Source organism: Rattus norvegicus, chromosome 1, assembly GCF_021556685.1.
Source record: "Rattus norvegicus strain SHRSP/BbbUtx chromosome 1, alternate assembly SHRSP_T2T, whole genome shotgun sequence".
Classification (NCBI taxonomy): Eukaryota; Metazoa; Chordata; class Mammalia; order Rodentia; family Muridae; genus Rattus; species Rattus norvegicus.
In genome coordinates this window covers 108,619,130-108,637,067 of record NC_141534.1, presented here as the reverse complement: position 1 = coordinate 108,637,067, position 17,938 = coordinate 108,619,130, and the positions used below count along the sequence as shown (strand labels likewise).

The window sequence follows — 17,938 nt, the reverse complement described above, 5'->3', positions numbered from 1 at the left end:
GCAGGCATGGTAATAACAGTAATCTTGATTGGTTTGGGGCCTTGAAATACTTACTTTTTCCTATTTAAGACGTTTGTAAGGGTTAGAGTAATGGCTCATTAGTTAAAGAGCACTTTCTGCTGTTCCAGAGGGACCTGAGTTTGACTCCTAGCACACAAATCAGGAACTCTAGCTGCAAGGGATCCTGCATTGCCCTTTGTCTCCATTGGCGCGCACGCACACACACACACACGCACACATAGTGTGAAAATAATAGCTGACATCAGCATCCAGAGGCAGAAGCAAGGGGCTCTTCAGCCAGAGTAAGATGGGGGGGGAGATAAATCTTTAAAAAGAAACTTTGGTTTTCTAGAATGCAAATTTAGGACTACTTATTAGAATACATGAATGGCACAAACTATACAGAAACAAATTTTTTTTAAGATTTGCTTTCAGAGTGAACGTTTAAGATTACCAATAAGACCCAGGCCTTATCTGCCTCTCTGAAGGTAACCTTATATAATCAGAGCCAAGCAAGACCATTTGTCCATTTACTACTTTGGTTTTTTCTGACATAGGAGCTTACACTTTTTTAAAAAGATATACTTACTTTATTTTTTATTTTTTGTGTAAGTGTTTTTCTCATGTGTATGTCTGTACACCACTTGCATGCCTGGTTCCTTAAGAGCTCAGAAGAGGGTATTGGATTCTCTGAAACTGGAGTTGTGGACAGTTGTGTGGGTGCTAGAAATTGAACCTCAGTCTTCTGCAGGAGCCACTGAGCCATTTCTCCAGCTGGCCCGGACCTCACCACAGCCTCCCAAATGTGGGGTTTATAGGTGTGAGCTACCTGTTGGGCTCTGTTTTGTAGGTTGATTTGATTGTTTTGAGTTTACTAAGATAGAGTCTTGCTATGTAGCCCAAACTGGCCTCATCTGTTTTTGAGACAGTCCTTGTGGCTGTCCTAGAGTTTTCTATGGAGACTATGTAGCTAACCCTAAACCCACAGACATCCTCTGCCACCTGATTGTGGGGATCAGAGCTGCGCATCACCAAGCCTAGCTTTTTCCCTCCCTCTCCCTCTCCCCTCTCCCTCTCCCTCTCCCTCTCCCTCTCCCCTCTCCCTCTCCCTCTCCCTCTCCATCTCCATCTCCCTCTCCCTCCCTTTCCCTCCCTCCCACCCTCCCTCCTTTCTTTTTCGTTTTTAACATGTGTGAGTGGTTTTTTTTTTTTCATGCATGCATATGCACATGAATCTCTGTGTACCACACACATGCCTGGCATCCACAGAGGTTAGAAAGGGTGTCAGATCCCCTGGAGCTAGAGGTACCAGTGGCTATGAAGCAGCATGTGAGTTCTGGGAACCGAGCCTGGGTCTTCTGCAAGAGCAGCAAGCACCTTTACCCACTGAGCCGTCTTCCAGCTTTTGGCCCCATACTCAAAGTACTCTGCTTCAGCCTCCTTCTCAGATTGTAGGCACACACTGCCATGCTTGGCCTTGACAGTTCAGTTTCAAACTCAGTGTAATTTCCATACACTGTTCCTTGAATCAATACCTTCTTCTCTACAACTTTACATTCATTATCTGGCAATATAATATGTCAGTCTTAACTCTCTCAGTGGGGTTCTCACAGCACTGTAGTGTTGGGTCATCTTTACTTTTGGTATTCTTTTCTATAGTGGTTATCCTGGCTGTCCTTACCCACCTGCTGGCCCATACCCTGCCACAACAAGCTCACAGTACCCTTCCCAGCCTCCTGTGACCACTGCTGGTAAGTAGAGCATTTGTATTTTTCTACTTAAGTCAAGGTCAAGTGTCATGAAACATGTATTTCATTTTTACATGTAAAATTTTAGAATATTCTCCCATATTGGAAAGCTATATGATCAGTGTCTTGTATATAAAACGACGTGATTTGTCATTCCATAAATGAGTCTTCTCATTTACTATTTAGAAGTCTAAAAATGTGGCTGATGACTCAGTAACACATTCCTGTTTGCCACATTCTTACTGGTGAATCTCACATGTTTTGAGTCACTAGTGTCTGAGGGTCACCTTCACAGAAGCGGGGAGCCTCTGGAATGCTCCTAAAGACATAGCCCCGAAAGTAAGGTTAGGTTCTACTAGCGCATCCTGGGGCTTCATAGCCTAACTGCACAGACACAGGCGAGCTCACCTGTAGAGTTAGTGTGAAAGGGTCAGTAAGATGGTGTCCCACACCAGTGGTGTTTGCTTTTTCCAGCTGTCTGATCCAGCAGGACTTGTGCTGTCTGCTTGCAGAGTGCCTTCCTGTTGGCACTGTATCTGCCTTGATTCCGGCTGCCTCTGCTTCTGCCTGAGGGCTTCCTCTACTGGAGCTTCTCACTCACCCTGGGTTATCATTCCAGCCATTTCCTCTCTTACTGATTGGACTTCTGCCATTAGCACACAAAAACATGCCCTAATGCAGCCTTTGAAAGCTTCAGCTGCCCTTCCCTGTTTGCACTACCCCATTTCCACCTCACAGCAGACTTCCTTGAGATTGCTCTTCCCTTGCTTTCTTGGCCCCTTCTTGCCTTCCCACTACGTTCTTCTAAAGCTGCTTCCGTGAGAGTCACAGGGACCTTGTGGGTTTAAATGCAGGGCTGGCCTTTCTGTGGCGTCTGACGCGGTGGCCCTCTGCCAGCTTGGCTCTCTTGCTAGGGAACCACACTCTCTCCTTTCCCTGCATCACAGGTGCTTGTGCTCAGTCTCCGCAGGTTCCTCCTCTTATGTCGGGATGCCAGTTCCTTCTTAGCACTTGGACTTCTCACTCTATTGGTAGAGCTTAAAAGCCCTGTCTACCCACAGCCACTGAATTGTGTCTAGTCTGCACCTCTCTCCCAACCCCGACACCCTTCATCCAGCTGCCTTCTTGGTGTCTCCACCTGAGCTTTAATAGACATCTTAAACTCAGCGTGACCCAAGTGGAACTCAGGTCTTTCTGCAGTTTATCCATCTCTATTGATACCATCCCATATGCTGACTCGAGTCGTCCTTGATTCCTCTAGAGTTCTCTTATCTTCAAAATATGGAGAGTGTAACCATACCCATTGCCAATGTAAGTCACCATTATCTCATTGATAGTGTATGAGAACCTTCAGCCCCTGCATTTGTTTTTAACATAAGCAGCCTCAAGGATCTTACTGAAACATGAGTTGATGATGTCACTCCTCTACTGAAAACCTTGTGTCCTTCAGAGTTCAGTACAGGTTTTAGACTTAGAAGGTCTTGCCGGATCCTGCTCCTCCTTGTTTCTGTTCCCTTATCGCCTGCTGGTTGTTGGTTGATTTTCCCTTTGTGTTATTGTCAGACTCACTCTTACCAATCTCTGCTCCCACCTCCTCAAACGTCTGGCCTGCAGCCGCTCCTGTACATACTTGCTGAGTGCTTGAATGGATGCATTCCCAAGATGACGAGAGGCTGATGTTTATTATGTTTCTGATGTCATGAGATCTGATACCAGGATCTCCTGTCTGTGCCTCTGCTCTCCAGACAGGGTCTGCTTCTGTTGTCAGCAGTAGGATCTAATAGCATGGCTTTGAACCATTAAATATGCTTGTCTTTTCTGTGACGTAGCTTCCTTTATGTAAGAAAGATTTTGCTAATTTTGAGACCGAGTCTCATTGTATAACCCTGGCTGGCCTGGAACCTAGTTTGTATTCACAGAGATTATCTGCCTTTCTCTGCTTCCCAAGTGCTAAGATTAAAGGCATGTGGCCACACACTTGGCCCTATATAATATAATTTAAATTATGTGAATAAAGTATGCTGGGAGTCTTTAATCTGTAAATTATAAACAAAAAAAAAAAAAAAACTAAATCTGGACCCAGAGAAATAGCTTAGTGGTTTAAGAATACTGGTTGCGGGCTGGGGATTTAGCTCAGTGGTAGAGCGCTTACCTAGGAAGCGCAAGGCCCTGGGTTCGGTCCCCAGCTCCGAAAAAAAGAACCAAAAAAAAAAAAAAGAATACTGGTTGCTTTTCCAGAGGTCCCATGTTTGATTCCCAGCCCCCACATAGTGGTTTACAACAGTTACAACTGTTTGTAACTCCAGTTGCAGGGAATCTAATGCCCTCTTCTGGCCTCCTCAAGTACCAGGCACACACGAAGTACAGAAACGCACCTGTAGGCAAAACACTCATGCACATAAAATAGAAGTAACATTGTTTGCCAAGGGTGTTGGTGTACATCTTTAATCCCAGCACTCGGGAGGCAGAGGCAGGCAAATCTCTGTGAGTTCTACAAAACAAGCTCCAGGATATCAAGGACTATTACACAGAGAAGCTCTGTCTTGAAAAACCAAAATAAAATAATGATGATGATGATGATGATGATAACAACAACAACTTTTTAAAACCCACTGTTTGGGTTTAGTCAGCATCAGAGAGAAATGGGATTAGAACAATTAGTTGCCTTATTTCTTAGATAATATTATAATATTGTAATCTCATTTATAAATATTTAAATATTTTGTTACATTTGTTTGTGTACGTATATTCTCAGCACTAGTATGGTGGTCAGAAGACAACTTTGAGGAATCTGTTCTTTCCTTCTACCGCTGGGTCCAGGGGTTGAACTCAGGTTGTTAGGTTATTGGGCCTATTTATTAGCTGTCTTTTGCCTATAAAAGTCTTGTAATTCATTTCAGAACATTAGTTTTGAAGAATTTTATAGCTTAGAAAATTTCCATTTATCCTCAAAATGAGCTTTTATGGAAAATGATATTTAAAATTAAATTTGACTTGAGATTTGAAGAGTCACCACATCAGCTAATCTTACCGTGGTTTTTAAAAAATGTATCACTGTGACCCAACCATTTCAGTGATGACCGCACAGCAGCTGCTCTGTGGTTGCCTGCACAAGACTGGATCTGACAAGAGCACACTGGTAGGCAGTGGGTTAGTGAGGCCTGGGCCTCCTGCTGAACTACTGGCTATTTTTAAAAATTAAGGATTCTGAGTAAGTGGAGTCTCCTGTGGTATGGTATGTTGTTGGTAGCCGTCCTCACTTTGCACATAAGGTGATCACATAAGGTTTTTTTGTTTGTTTGTTTGGTGTGGTTTGGTTTGGTTTGGTTTTGGTTTTGGTTTTGGTTTTGGTTTTTTTGGTTTGGTTTTTGGTTTTTTGGGGGTTTTTTTGTTTGGTTGGTTGTTTTTGGGTTTTTTTTGTTGTTGTTTTTTGTTTTTTTGTTTTTTTTTGTTTTGTTTTGTTTTTTTTTTTTGTTTGTTTGTTTTTGAGCTAAAGTCCATTGCTGGTGCACTGTCGAACCTGAACCCATCTAAGAACCTTCATTAGCACCCTGCCAAGTACCATAGATGAAGATTCTGTGTATGCAGTTGTTTGGAAGGTTTGTGCCTATGCCAGAAACCGACCTTTCATGTTGTCACTATCAAAAAAAGTAATCTACTTTTGAGCAGATGGTTTGTGATACCTCAGGCTCCATGGTTGCTGTGCAGTAAATAGTATCCTTACCCTTGGTTTTGTTTCTGACAGCTTCTACCTACTGTCAGTTCTAGTCCAAAAGTATTACTGGTCTTGGTTTTTTTTTAGCATGTATGTGTGTATGTATGTATGTTCCTGTGTGTATGTTTTCATATGTGTATAGATGTGTGAAGGAGACTGGAGATCAGCTTGGGTGTCTTCAGTTACACTCCACTTTTGAGACAAGGTTAAGAGCCAGTTTTGTGGACCAGGAGTTAAGGGTTAAAACTCAGAAAAGTCAGGGCAGAGATAATCAGTGGTTAAGAACACTAGTCTCTCTTCCAGAGGACCAGGTTTGATTCTCAGCACACATGCTGGTTCACAACTGTTTGCAACTCCAGGTCCTGGAAATCTGACACCCTCTTCTGGCCTCTGCAGGTAAAACACCTATACTCATAAAATTTAAAAAATAAAATAAAAATTAGAAAAGCTACCGTTTATCTTTTCTGATAAGTTAATCGTGGATTCACTAATATGAAATGGCTACTTTTATAGGAAATAGTGATCAGTACTGCTATAGAGAGCTCAGTGATGTTATTTCAAGTATTGTGTACTAGGGCAATTTAAAGATACTGGCCTAATTAATTATTTGATGATTTTTCTGCTCTCTAACACGAGGAAATTATGTCTTATTTTCTATTTAAGTTTGGGTATGGATACCACATCTGACAGGTTTTGAGCAGTTATTAATATTATTAAAGGTTTGTCGAGCATCTCTTTGTACTGTATGGAAGCGTCACTGTCATGAAAGGCCAAGGGCTATTAACTGAGGGGACAAGAGGTGGGGACTCTGGCAGGGGGGAGGAACTCTGGAATAGTCAGGCATGGGAAGATTCACCACCATCTCCAAGGGGACGGCATGAAACTAAGGAGAGGTAACCAGCCATGTGGCACTCACAGAATAGAATAAATGGGTTGACTGAGTTATGAGCTAGTCGGGAAACAAGCCCGGGTTTATGGCCTAGGCATTTATTGATAAATAATTTAGTCTCAGATTTGTTATTTTGAGAATTGAAGACTCTGGTGGGAAAGCCCATGGTTACAAAGTTTTTGGGGGGTGCTTAGCATGGTGCTGCAGTTCTGTCCAGTTTCCTGTAGGTGACATAACTTTTGTGTGTGTGTGTGTGTGTGTAAATACATTCTATAACACATTTTTTTTTGACCTAGGCTTGTTCCATGTTCCATTACCTGATCATTGTTTTTAGGGCTTTATTTTACTGTTAATGTATTATTTTATTTTGTATGTACCATGTATATGTACGTACCTGTAGAGGCCAGAAGCGGACTTGGAAACTCCTGGAGCTGGATTTAGAGGTGGCTGAGAGCCACTTGACCTGGGTGTTGGGAACCAAACTTGTGCAGTGTGGTTAGGATGTGTACCACCATGCCTAGTTCATAAGAGGGCCATGATGCACCCAGGGATTTGTACAAGCCAGGCGAGCATCCTTATCAACTGCGGGATCACGTTAGTTAATGTCCTGGTAACTGAACGAGGTTCAGTAAGGTTCATTTCCCCATAGTTTGAGGGTAGTGTCCATCTTGCCAAGGAAATCAGGGTAGCAAGAATATAGGGACAGATAGTCACATTGCATTGCAGCCGAGCAGCTTGTTATTCAGCATGGGACCCTAACCCGTGGTGTGGTGTCACTCACAGTCAGGTCTTCTCACCTCAGTTAACCTAGTCTAGATTAACTGTGAGAGCTACGTCTACAGTTTCCACAGACTTTATAGATGCTACGTAAAGTAGAATTGGCAGAGACTTCCTTCTGTTCTGTGAGCTGTCTACTCTCTTTTCAGGACTTTTTAAATTTGATATGGTCCCATTTGTCACTTGGTATTAACTGAGCTATTGAAATCAGATTCAGAAAGTCGCTAGGTACTCCTGGTTCTTTTAAGTGTTTCCTAAATTTGCTGTTGGAAATTTCAGTTTAGACTCTTCAAGTCTTTGATTCTGTTTAGTGGATTTTTTGCAGACAAGTACCAAATTTCGGACTTCTACATGGAAATGTTGGGTTTTCATGCCTTTCTTCTTTGATAAAAATCGCATGGTAGTATGCTTGAGTTTATTTCTGGTTTCTCCACTTTGTTCCATTCTTCTGCATGCCCATTTTATTCCCATGGTGCTATAGTATGACTTGAAATATATGATGCCAGCATTGTATTTTTGCCAGAATGCCTTGGGCTTCTTGTGGTCTTTTATATTTCTATATGGATTTTATGGAGAATGCCCTTGACCTAGTTTATAAGAACAGTATAAATTCTAAAACTAAATGTGTATTCTTTAATATAGGAATTTGAAATTTAACATCAGTGAGACATGAGCCATTAGACCAGATAAGGTAATAACCAGATTTGTTGGTGTGCTTATGCTCACATAAAAAGACCCGTAAATTTTGTAGTTCAGATAACTTCTATAACACAGAGAAATGAAATTGAATGGGCTGTCGTTATCATCCAGGCACCTGATTACTGGGACAACAACGGCATTTTGTATCAAACAAGCATAAAAAATTTCATATAGGTTATTATAGACTGAGGTCTTTTAAAAACAAGTATAAACTATCTTCCTTATGTATCTTTGTCAGAATGGGCACATAAGATAACCATCTTCGCTGGTCTTCTGATCTCTTGGGTCTTCTAAACTCTTGTAGGAAGCATCACCTTTTAGGTGATGTATGTTTTGATTTTGTGTGAGTTTCTGTGCACCAAGGGCATAGAGGAGCTCAGAGGGCAAACCACCTGGAACTGGAGGTCCAGGTAGTTCTGAGCTGCCATGTGTGTGCTGGGAACTGAGCGTGGAGCTGCTGTAAGAGTAGTAAGTCCTAACCATTGAGTCGCCTCTCCAGTCCTCTTCCTTTTTAAAAAAATACTTTATAAATTAGTACAGTATAAGTAACTGGAGATTTTTTTTTTTTGGTTCTTTTTTTCGGAGCTGGGGACCGAACCCAGGGCCTTGCGCTTCCTAGGTAAGCGCTCTACCACTGAGCTAAATCCCCAGCCCCTGGAGATTTTTATATGGCCTTTATTCTGTCTGGATGGCTGAACTTAAATTAAGCCCTATCGGGTTGGGGATTTGGCTCAGTGGTAGAGCGCTTGCCTGGCAAGCGCAAGGCCTTGGGTTCGGTCCCCAGCTCCAGAAAAAAAAAAAAAATTAAGCCCTATCATCATCATCATTCTTATGCTTTTTGTGTGTGTGTGTTATATTTATTATTGTGCTTATTTATTTGTGTGTGTGTGTGTGTGTGTGTGTGTGTGTGTGTGTGTGTATGTCTGGCACATGTGTGCTGGTGCCAGTGATGACCAGAAGAGGGTGTCAGATCCCATGTAACTGGAGTTACAGGCTTTCGTGAGCCTCCAGATTATGGGTGCTTATAAACCACAGAGCTGTTTCTCCCAACTCCTGAATAATTAAAGTTAGAATGAGCCTCTGAACGGGGCGTGTAGAATACATCTCTTTGATAGCAGCTGAAAAAATGTCCCCCACCCATCTTGAATGGTGAATTCTCTGTCTGTTTTCTGTTTGTCTGTCTGTCTCCCGCTCCTCCCCCCCACGCCCCTTGTGTCTGTGTTTTCTCACTTTCACTTGTTGAAACAGGGTCTCTCTTGGTTCTGCTGCTGGCCTATAAATTTTATCCAGTTCAGTTGCTGCCTCTTATCTCAAGATAAGCATGTTGGATGACGGCCACTCCATCAGGCCTTTCACTTGGGTTCCAGAAATTAAACTAGGGTTGTCATGCTTTAATAGCAAGTGCTCAGTGGTCTTAAGTTTAGCAGTTCCAAAAACACCTTCAATTCTAGCATTCTATAGAAAGAAGAGTTTACACAACTCTACACACTGTCATACAACTGCTTACAACAAAAGGATACAGATTAGAATCGGCTAAATATCGACTTTCCTTGGAGGAAGTCCAAGGGTTCTGAATGCCAAACACCTACCTGAGCCTTGATGTCCAGAGTTTTTGCCTTATCTCCTTCAGGTCCCAGCAGAGATGGCACAATCAGCGAGGACACTATTCGAGCATCTCTCATCTCAGCAGTCAGTGACAAACTGAGATGGCGGATGAAGGAGGAAATGGATGGTGCCCAGGCAGAGCTTAATGCCTTGAAACGGACAGAGGAAGATCTAAAAAAAGGCCACCAGAAACTGGAAGAGATGGTCACCCGCTTAGATCAGGAAGTAGTAAGTAATGCATGGAAGACACATGTTGTAGGTTGAACGATAGCCAAGGAAAGGGTTCTGTGCACAGCTTGATGTGTGAAGTAAAAGCTCAGGGAACAGTAGGTGTCTTTAGATGTGTGAGCATATCTCTCCTCATCAGCTAGAGGCAGTACTATAGCACCTAAGGTCTCAAGTGCAGCCTCATTGGTCTCCCACTGGAAAGTGCTATTGGGAATACTGCACTTCTTCCAGGATAAATTGGAATTACAGAGCTCTGTGAATGCCAAAGACATGCAGACCTCAAACTACATAAGAGTGAGTTGTATGTGTAGACATTTAAGTCAGCATTAGAAGTACCGTCCAGGAGCCTGGAGAGGTGGGTCAGTAGTTACGAGCACTAGCTCTTGAGGCTTTCTCCTGTGTATGTATAAAGTGAGCGTCATGGTAGCCGACCATTTCAGTTTAAGAATGTGTTGCCAGTGTAGTGCAGAGCCTGCAGCCACCTGCAGTGTGTGTTGTCACTCTGAGAATCAAATTCCTTACATAGATGGGAGGAATGTCTACTATGGGAATTTCTTGTTTCACGGTTGTCTGTAGGGAGGAACTTCATTTTGGACCATGTCTAATGGTCCAGTTGGCGGTACCATGTATCACTTTCACAATTCTGTTCATTTGGGGGAATTTCCACTATTCCTTCACACAAAAGGTACTGGAAGCATTAGTCAGCTGCCTGAGGTCGAGCTGTAGATGTGTCACAGCCATGTACGAATCAGTGTAAAGTTATGCATGCACTGTTCTGTTTTCAGGCTGAAGTTGATAAAAACATAGAACTATTGAAAAAGAAGGATGAAGAACTAAGTTCTGCTCTGGAGAAAATGGAAAATCAATCTGAAAATAATGATATTGATGAAGTTATCATTCCCACAGCCCCATTGTATAAACAGATTCTAAATCTGTATGCAGAGGAAAATGCTATTGAAGACACTATCTTTTACCTTGGAGAAGCCTTGAGGCGGGGAGTAATAGACCTGGATGTGTTCCTGAAGGTAGGCGTCCTCCCTTCACCTTTGGACTCTGCTGCAGGGTCAGAGTCACAGCACCTAAATTTGAGATTATTGCGCACCCCTGGTTTTGTTTTTGTTTTTTTCTTTTTAGTCTTTTAATGGTCTTAGAGTTGGATAATTTTAGATTAGCTTTCCCAGATCAGATAGTTCTAGAAAGAAGTGGCTACCCCCTTTTAATGCAGGTTATCTCTGGCTTACTAATCGCGACCAGCCCTGTAGTCTTACTAAGCTATGCTTGTTGTTCATAGAGAATATGGTTTTCGGAGTAGTAGCCAGACACTCATTATATTTGACCTTGTTTCTGGTGATGCTTTAGCAAGCTGGCAGGGCACTTGGGTGAGTGGCTAAACCGTATGCCTCAGCTCTAATGTAAGCAGTGTGAGTGGCTGAGTGTCCAGTAGAGATCACAAAGAAGGCTCTCTGCCGCTGTCTTCTGGCTCGGTGGCCAGGCATACACAGGGGTGAGTAGGGAGGCAGGAGTAGTAAACCATTTTTGGGACATTGGGTAGGGGTGACGCTAACGCACCATTTCTCCTTAGCCCTTCTCTTCCTTTCCTTTTAGCCAAGGGACAATTTGGTAACTTATTTTAAGCATGCAGCATGTTTTCCTGGCATCTCGGTGTCTCAAGATATAGGTAGGGGCTGGGGCTACACCTCAGGGAATGGCACGGACCTAATGTGTACAGAGCTCTGGATTTGATCCTCAGGACTGCAAAGCCAAACATGGCGTCCTGAGCCAGACCCTGCATGTAGTAGAGTGTCTGCAAGTGTTTTTAATGTGGAGTTGGTTCTAAGGCTGCTGTGTATATTTGGGATTGCTGGGTGCTCTCTGACATCACGGCTGCATCAGCCGTTCTGAAACACTAACATTTTCCTCCTTCCTAGCACGTCCGCCTCCTGTCCCGTAAACAGTTCCAGCTAAGGGCACTAATGCAAAAAGCAAGAAAGACTGCGGGCCTTAGTGACCTCTACTGACGTGTGCTATCAGCTGGAGACCGGCCTCTTCGTAAAGCATTCTTTTCTTCTCTTTCTTTTTCTCATCAGTAGGAAGAACCCAGAATAAGTTATTGCAGTTTATCATTTGAGTGTTAAATATTTTGAATTGATAATATATTTTCTGTTTCCTTTGGGTAAAGACTGGCTTTTATTAATGCACTTTCTACCCTCTGTAAGCTTCTGTGCTGTGCTGGGACTGACTGGGCTAAATAAAATTTGTTGCATAATTTTTCTCTTTCTTGGACTTGAGGAAAGATGCACAAAAGAGCCCTGGATTCTCATTAATAAACAAGGCACAATGTTCATCTAAGTTGCAGTTCAGTGTTCTGTAGGATAAAGACGGTTCTATTTAGTGTAGGGTATAACACAGAGAAATTTATATATTGGAGAGGAGATATTTATTTCATTCTAGAACCAAACTGGACCATGGTTCACAATTTTTCTAATCAAAAATTCAATTCCCAGCACTCACATTAGGCAGTTCACAACTGTATTTCTAGCTTCAGAGATCAGTAGTGTCTTCTGGTCTCTGTGGCCACTACACTCACATGTACGTACATACATATATATACATATATATATATGTATATACATATATGTGTGTATATATATATTTCAAGCTTGGAGAAATGGAGTAAGACTGTTTCAAACAAAACACTGAGCATGTCAGACAACTTAAAGGGTGCTCTTTGCAAACATATTTTGGTTGTTGAGGAGAAAGGTGTGTTAAACTATCAAGTGATTTCTAATTGTTTCTTCAAAGCTTTCCTCAGATTCCACTGTCACTGCCAACTCTGACCTAGTGACAACCATAGTAGGTGCACATCAGAGTTGTGTGCAGCAGAAGGCAGTTTCCATCTCCCAACTATGGAGTTCAATATTGCCTAATGGGGTGCCTGCTGCAGATGGGTGCCAAGCAGGGTCATCTCTAACGAAGGAAGAGTTTTCCTGGTGGTGTTGGTAATTTTTACAGAAAAAGAATTTGAGAATTAAATCTTAGGCTACCAATAACATTTCAGATCTTTCTATTTTATCATTGTAGCACAAGACCAGTGCAGGTGTAGCCAGCATACGTCATAGTGAAGATGTCTTTAGACTGGTGTTTGTGGTCTGCAGTCTTAAGGCTGTGCTAAGGTTCGTGGGGAGTGAAGCAGCACCATGAGACTCCACGGCTGTTGAGAACTGGAAGCATACACATTTGGCAAGGCCAAGGTGGACTTTAGAGATGTTATACTGGAGTTCTAGTAGTTGCGTGGAGTAACGGATGAGATCCACCCCAAAACACCCCTCTTGCAACTTAACTGACCAGGTGATAAGAATTTTTTTTTTTTCAGGACAGTGTTTCTCTTGACTGTCCTGAAACTCATTCTGTAGACCAGGCTGGGCTCAAACTCACAGATTCATCTGCCTCTGCTTCCCAAGTGCTGGGATTAAAGGCCTGGGCTCCTGCTGCTACCACCACCACCACCACCACCACCACCACCACCACCACCACCACCACACCACCACCACCACCACCACCACCACCACCACCACCACCACCACACCACCACCACCACCACCACCACCACACCACCACCACCACCACCACCACCACCACCACACCACCACCACCACCACCACCACCACCCAGCCCAGTTGGATGGTAGTTTTATTGAACTAAAGCTCAGGTGCTTTCAAGGAGGGTGTCAGGTAAATAGGGCTAGAGGAGAAAAATCGATGTTTAATTGGGGTCCATTCAAGTAGAGCTACCTGAAGAAACCCAGAAATAGTCAAGTGAGACAGCTAATGAGCCTAAGCCTGGAGTTTGGGGCTTTTTGAATGACTGTGTTCCAGAGTCATTTGTTAGTTTTTAATCTGAGCATAGGCCAAAACAGGAAATCTGAATTTGCTTGTTCGTTTGTATTTTAACGTAATTATTTAACCATGTTGTATTTACAAGGTTCCATGGCTCCAGTATCCAGTTTTGAGGACTACTGCTGACTCTAGCTTTTCAGCGGGTCACTTTGGCCCACAGCCTGCATTTCGAAATCATAGGCAATGGTTCCGTTGTTACTGTTACATTCAGTTCCTACATCTTCCTTTAACTGATAGTGTCGTGAAGCTTATCTTACAGCACTCGGCGATGTGGTGATCACTGTAGTTTTGAGGTGTCAGGCCCTCCAGCTTTGTGGCTTCTCAAGATCATTTCTGCTCCTCTGGATTCTTTGTATTTTTATATGAACTTAAAAATCAACTTGTTGATTTTTACAAAAATAAAAATGAAAAGACAGCGGGGATTCTGATAGGGATTGCATTGAATCTACTGACCATTGTATAGTGTTTCTGTATTGTTCTCCGTCTTGGGATGTCTTTCCATATCTCCTAAATCTTTTCCCCAGTAACATCCTGGTCTTCCATGTATGAATCTTTCACTTCTTTAGTTGGATCTGTTCTCAGCATTGGGTTTGTAGTGCATGCCGTCATGAGCAGAGTCCTTTTAATTTAATTTTCCAATTGTGCTCTGTACAGTGGGATGTTGAGGGCCAGAGAGATGGCTAAATGAGTTAAGAAATTGGCACCAGCCAGGTACATGCCTTTAATCCCAGCACTTGGAAGACAGGTAGATCTCTTATTTGAGGCCAGCCTGGTCTACAGATCAAGTTCCAGGATAGCAAGGGCTACATAGAGCAACCTTGTCTCAAAAAGCAACAAAAAAATTACACCAGGCCTAATGACCTGAGCTTGCTCCCCCAGACTCATATGGTCTTAAGGACTTGATTCCCATGCATTGCCTTCACACACACACACACACACACACACACATACACACACACACACACACACACACGAGTTAATGTAACAGATTAAAATCTTATTGTGCAGTGGGTGTGGAGATCAATTCTCTCGTGTGCTTATGTTTGTTCTGGAGATTGAGCTGAAGTCATCAGGCTTTTCCAAAAAGTACATTTACCACTGAGCCACCTCGTTGGGTTGGAGCTGTTGACTGTGTTAATGTTGCCGCTCTACTAGACCAATCAGTTCTATTTCTTTTTTTTTTTTTTTTCCTTTTTTCTTTTTTTTCGGAGCTGGGGACCGAACCCAGGGCCTTGTGCTTGCTAGGCAAGCGCTCTACCACTGAGCTAAATCCCCAACCTTAGTTCTATTTCAATAGACAGGAAGCTCCTTGAACAAAGTCATGTTGGGTATAATGTTTCCCCCTTTCTAATCTAGTTGCATTTTTTTCTTGCCTGATCACCTTGCCCCAAAATTACAACATGAGAGGTGAGATGGGGTATCCTTGCCTTATCCCATAAGTATGTAAAGTGTTTTGTTATTGTTAGCTTTTAAGTTTGTTTTCTCTTCTGATCTTATTTTCCCTGTAATTAATAGATGTTGTCATTTGTGTATCTTTTGATTTTTTTTTTTTTTTTTTTTTTTTTTTTTTTGAGCTGGGAACCGAATCCAGGGCCTTGTTGCTAGGCAAGCACTCTACCACTGAGCTAAATCCCCAACCCGTTTTTCTTTTTTTTTAAAGATTTTGTTTTATGTATGCAAGTACACTGTAGCTGTCTTCAGACACACCAGATCTCATTACAGATGGTTGTGAGCCACCATGTGGTTGCTGGGAATTGAACTCAGGACCTCTGGAAGAGCAGTCAGTGCTCTTAACCTCTGAGCCATCTCTCCAGCCCATGTTTTGTTTTTCAAGGCAAGGTTTCTCTTTGTAGCCCTAGCTGTCCTAGAACTTGGCAAACTCAAGAGATCTGCCTGCTTCTGCCTCCTACTGGGATCAGATGCATGTGCTGTCACCGTCAAAGATTTTTATCAGTATTGCTAACAGAGACATATGTGACTTTTGCCCTTCATTTTAGCATTCTATGGCAAGTCATCTTTGGATGTAGGACTAGTTCTAGGAGAAGTCCTAGTGTTATCCCTTTGGACATTTGTGGGTTGGGTTTGCTGGCATTTTGTAAAAAGTGTCTACGTCTAGCCTCTTGAGAGATACTGTTCTCTGTAGACTCTGAGGGTTGAATTCAGGGCCTTGTGCATCTCGGCAAGCATTCTACCACCATCTCGTGTACAGGTTTGGAATTGTCTTACGTGTAATGTACACACATATGGGGGGTTTCACTTGCATGTGTGGGTCTCTAAACCATGTATGCTTGGTGTTAGCAGAAGATAGAAGGAAACATGGGATTCCCCTAGAAATATATAGTTGTAAGCTGCCATGTGGGTCCTGAGAATCCAACTCAAATTCTCTGGAAGAGCATCCAATACTCTTACTGCCGAGCCATCTCTCCAGCTCCCTGGCCTACAGTGTTGTCACGTCTTCCTTTAGTATCAGGGTGACCCGTGGTTTCGTAGTAGTAGTAGTATAGTTGTCCTCTGTGTGTGTGTATGTGTTGTGATATTCGAATAGAGGTTAGAGAACAACTTGCAGAAATTGTCTTTTGACAGCTAGGCCAAGGGATTGGACTCAGGCCACAGGCTTGTCAACAACAACAGGCTCCTTTACTAACCCACTGAGCTATGTCACTTGCTCAGGACTGGTTTTGGGGGGGTGTTTGTTTTAGGGAGGTGTGTTTTGTGAATGTTTTGGTGAATTGCTGTAGTGGATCTAGCCAGCTCCAGTTTTGCTGTAGAGAGGGTTTTCAGTGTTTGTCAGAGGCTCAGTCCTACCTCAGTCCTTCCCCCTACTGGGGAAGGGGATCAAATAGCAGGGAACAGAGACTAAAATAGTGCCACACACACTTGTTAAGGGACCCACATGAAAACCAAATTGCACATTTGCTACAAATGTATAGGGGGTCTAAGTCCAGCTCCTACCTACTCCCTGGTTTGTGGCCCAGGCTCTGTGAGCCACCACGATCCCAGGTTAGTTGACTCTGGAACTTCTTGTAATATCCTTGAGCAACAAGTATTCTTAACCAGGGAGCCACTTCTAGTCCCAAACTGTCATGTACTCCAGACATCTTGCCCCAGTTTCTAAGTTACTGGGATTACAGCCATGTACCACTCCCCAGCCCCAAGTAAACATTCAGGAAATCAGCACTGATTTAGAAGAGAACGAGAAGGATAGTAAAGGAAGACCTTGTTGTCAACCAGAGCTTCCCTTTGGACTTAGATAATAATCTAAGTTCAGATCCGTACACCATACCTCTTCAACGTCACAAATGTGTCATTTGTAAAGAGCTGTGCTCAGGGTTCAGAGCTATCGGAAGTGCTGAGAACAGTGCTGCCACAGGGTGGTGAGGACTTCACAACTGCCAGTGCTGCCTGGGAGGAGCTGGCTGTGGGAGGCCGGAGAAGAGAGCACAACCTAAGAAAGCCTGAGCATGAGAGGCCCAAGTAGGAAGCTCCCAGCTGTAGTACAAGACCTGAAGAAGTCCTCAGAAAGTTAAATCAAGATGGTTTTTCCACATTTCACATAATACTTACCTTTATTTGCAAAAGTAAAAGCAAGGCATACCAAAAACTGATTTAAATGGGGACCTCCCAAGTGCTGGGACAAAAGGTGTGGGACACCACATCCCACAGAAGAAACTTTGTGAGCAATTTTGGTTGGTTTGGTTTGTTTTTTGGGTTTTGTACCATAAAGTCCTGCCACCCCACCCCCACAAAACTGCCAAAGAAGCTCCTGTTGAGTCTTTCTTCATTGGGTGCTTTAAAGATAACACAACTCCCTGGAATGAATGTGTCTGAGCAGGGAGGAGGAGGAATTAAAGGGAGACCAGGCCCAGGTCTTATGAGTCTGTTCATTTCCTAGGATAAGCAAGCTGTGACTGCAGCATGACAGTGTGTGAACTCCCTAGGCCTGAACCACTGTCTGGTCTTAGGGAAAAGATGTAGTCATCTCCTGAGAGGCCCTGCAGAACAGCAAGAGTTTTGCTTTGCTTTGAGAAAGGGCCTCATTTAAAAAAAAACAAAAAAACAAAAAAAAAAACCCTAGCTGTCCTGGAACTCACTATGTAGACCAGCCTTGTCGTGAGCTTACACAGATCTGCCTGCCACTTCTGGGACTAAAAGTAATCACCACCAAGACAAGCATGAGTAAGATATTCAAGGTTTTCCTTACATATTATCTGTCTATATATATATGTATGCAACTTGGGGTGGTGTTTGAGAGCCACATTTACTCTTCAGGGCTGCTGTACTGGATGAATGTACAAGCATGTTGTCAGCCATGAGGACACTGCTGATACAGACACCAAGCTAACAGTGCAAAGCAAGTCCTAGCAACTCAATGACTGACAGC

General features: G+C 43.0%; 1 protein-coding gene and 2 long non-coding RNA genes across 5 annotated transcripts in view; 1 reads left to right on the top strand and 2 right to left on the bottom strand.

The window, feature by feature from the left end:
- LOC148007351 (uncharacterized) overlaps positions 1 to 8,618 on the bottom strand; it is a 42,780-nt gene extending 34,162 nt beyond the window's left edge. Inside the window, exons 1-2 of the long non-coding RNA XR_015651505.1 lie at positions 8,481 to 8,618; positions 6,525 to 8,377 (exon numbers count right to left, since the gene is read on the bottom strand). This is a non-coding gene — a long non-coding RNA (uncharacterized LOC148007351). The remainder of the gene's footprint in view (positions 1 to 6,524; positions 8,378 to 8,480) is intronic.
- Tsg101 (tumor susceptibility 101) overlaps positions 1 to 11,927 on the top strand; it is a 29,051-nt gene extending 17,124 nt beyond the window's left edge. The window contains exons 7-10 of one of the 3 annotated variants that reach the window (XR_015684168.1): positions 1,660 to 1,751; positions 9,459 to 9,734; positions 10,275 to 10,686; positions 11,590 to 11,927. Coding sequence is in view for 2 of the 3 variants with exons in the window: in NM_181628.2 (NP_853659.2) it covers positions 1,660 to 1,751; positions 9,459 to 9,661; positions 10,447 to 10,686; positions 11,590 to 11,679 (625 nt within the window). In the remaining variant the exon portion in view is untranslated. 3 annotated transcript variants of the gene reach the window in all.
- On the bottom strand, positions 11,753 to 14,382 carry LOC148007350 (uncharacterized). The gene is made up of 2 exons (XR_015651514.1): positions 13,274 to 14,382; positions 11,753 to 13,152 (listed from the first exon to the last, which is right to left on the bottom strand). It is a non-coding gene; the product is annotated as an uncharacterized LOC148007350 (long non-coding RNA).
- Positions 14,383 to 17,938: the final 3,556 nt, after the last annotated feature.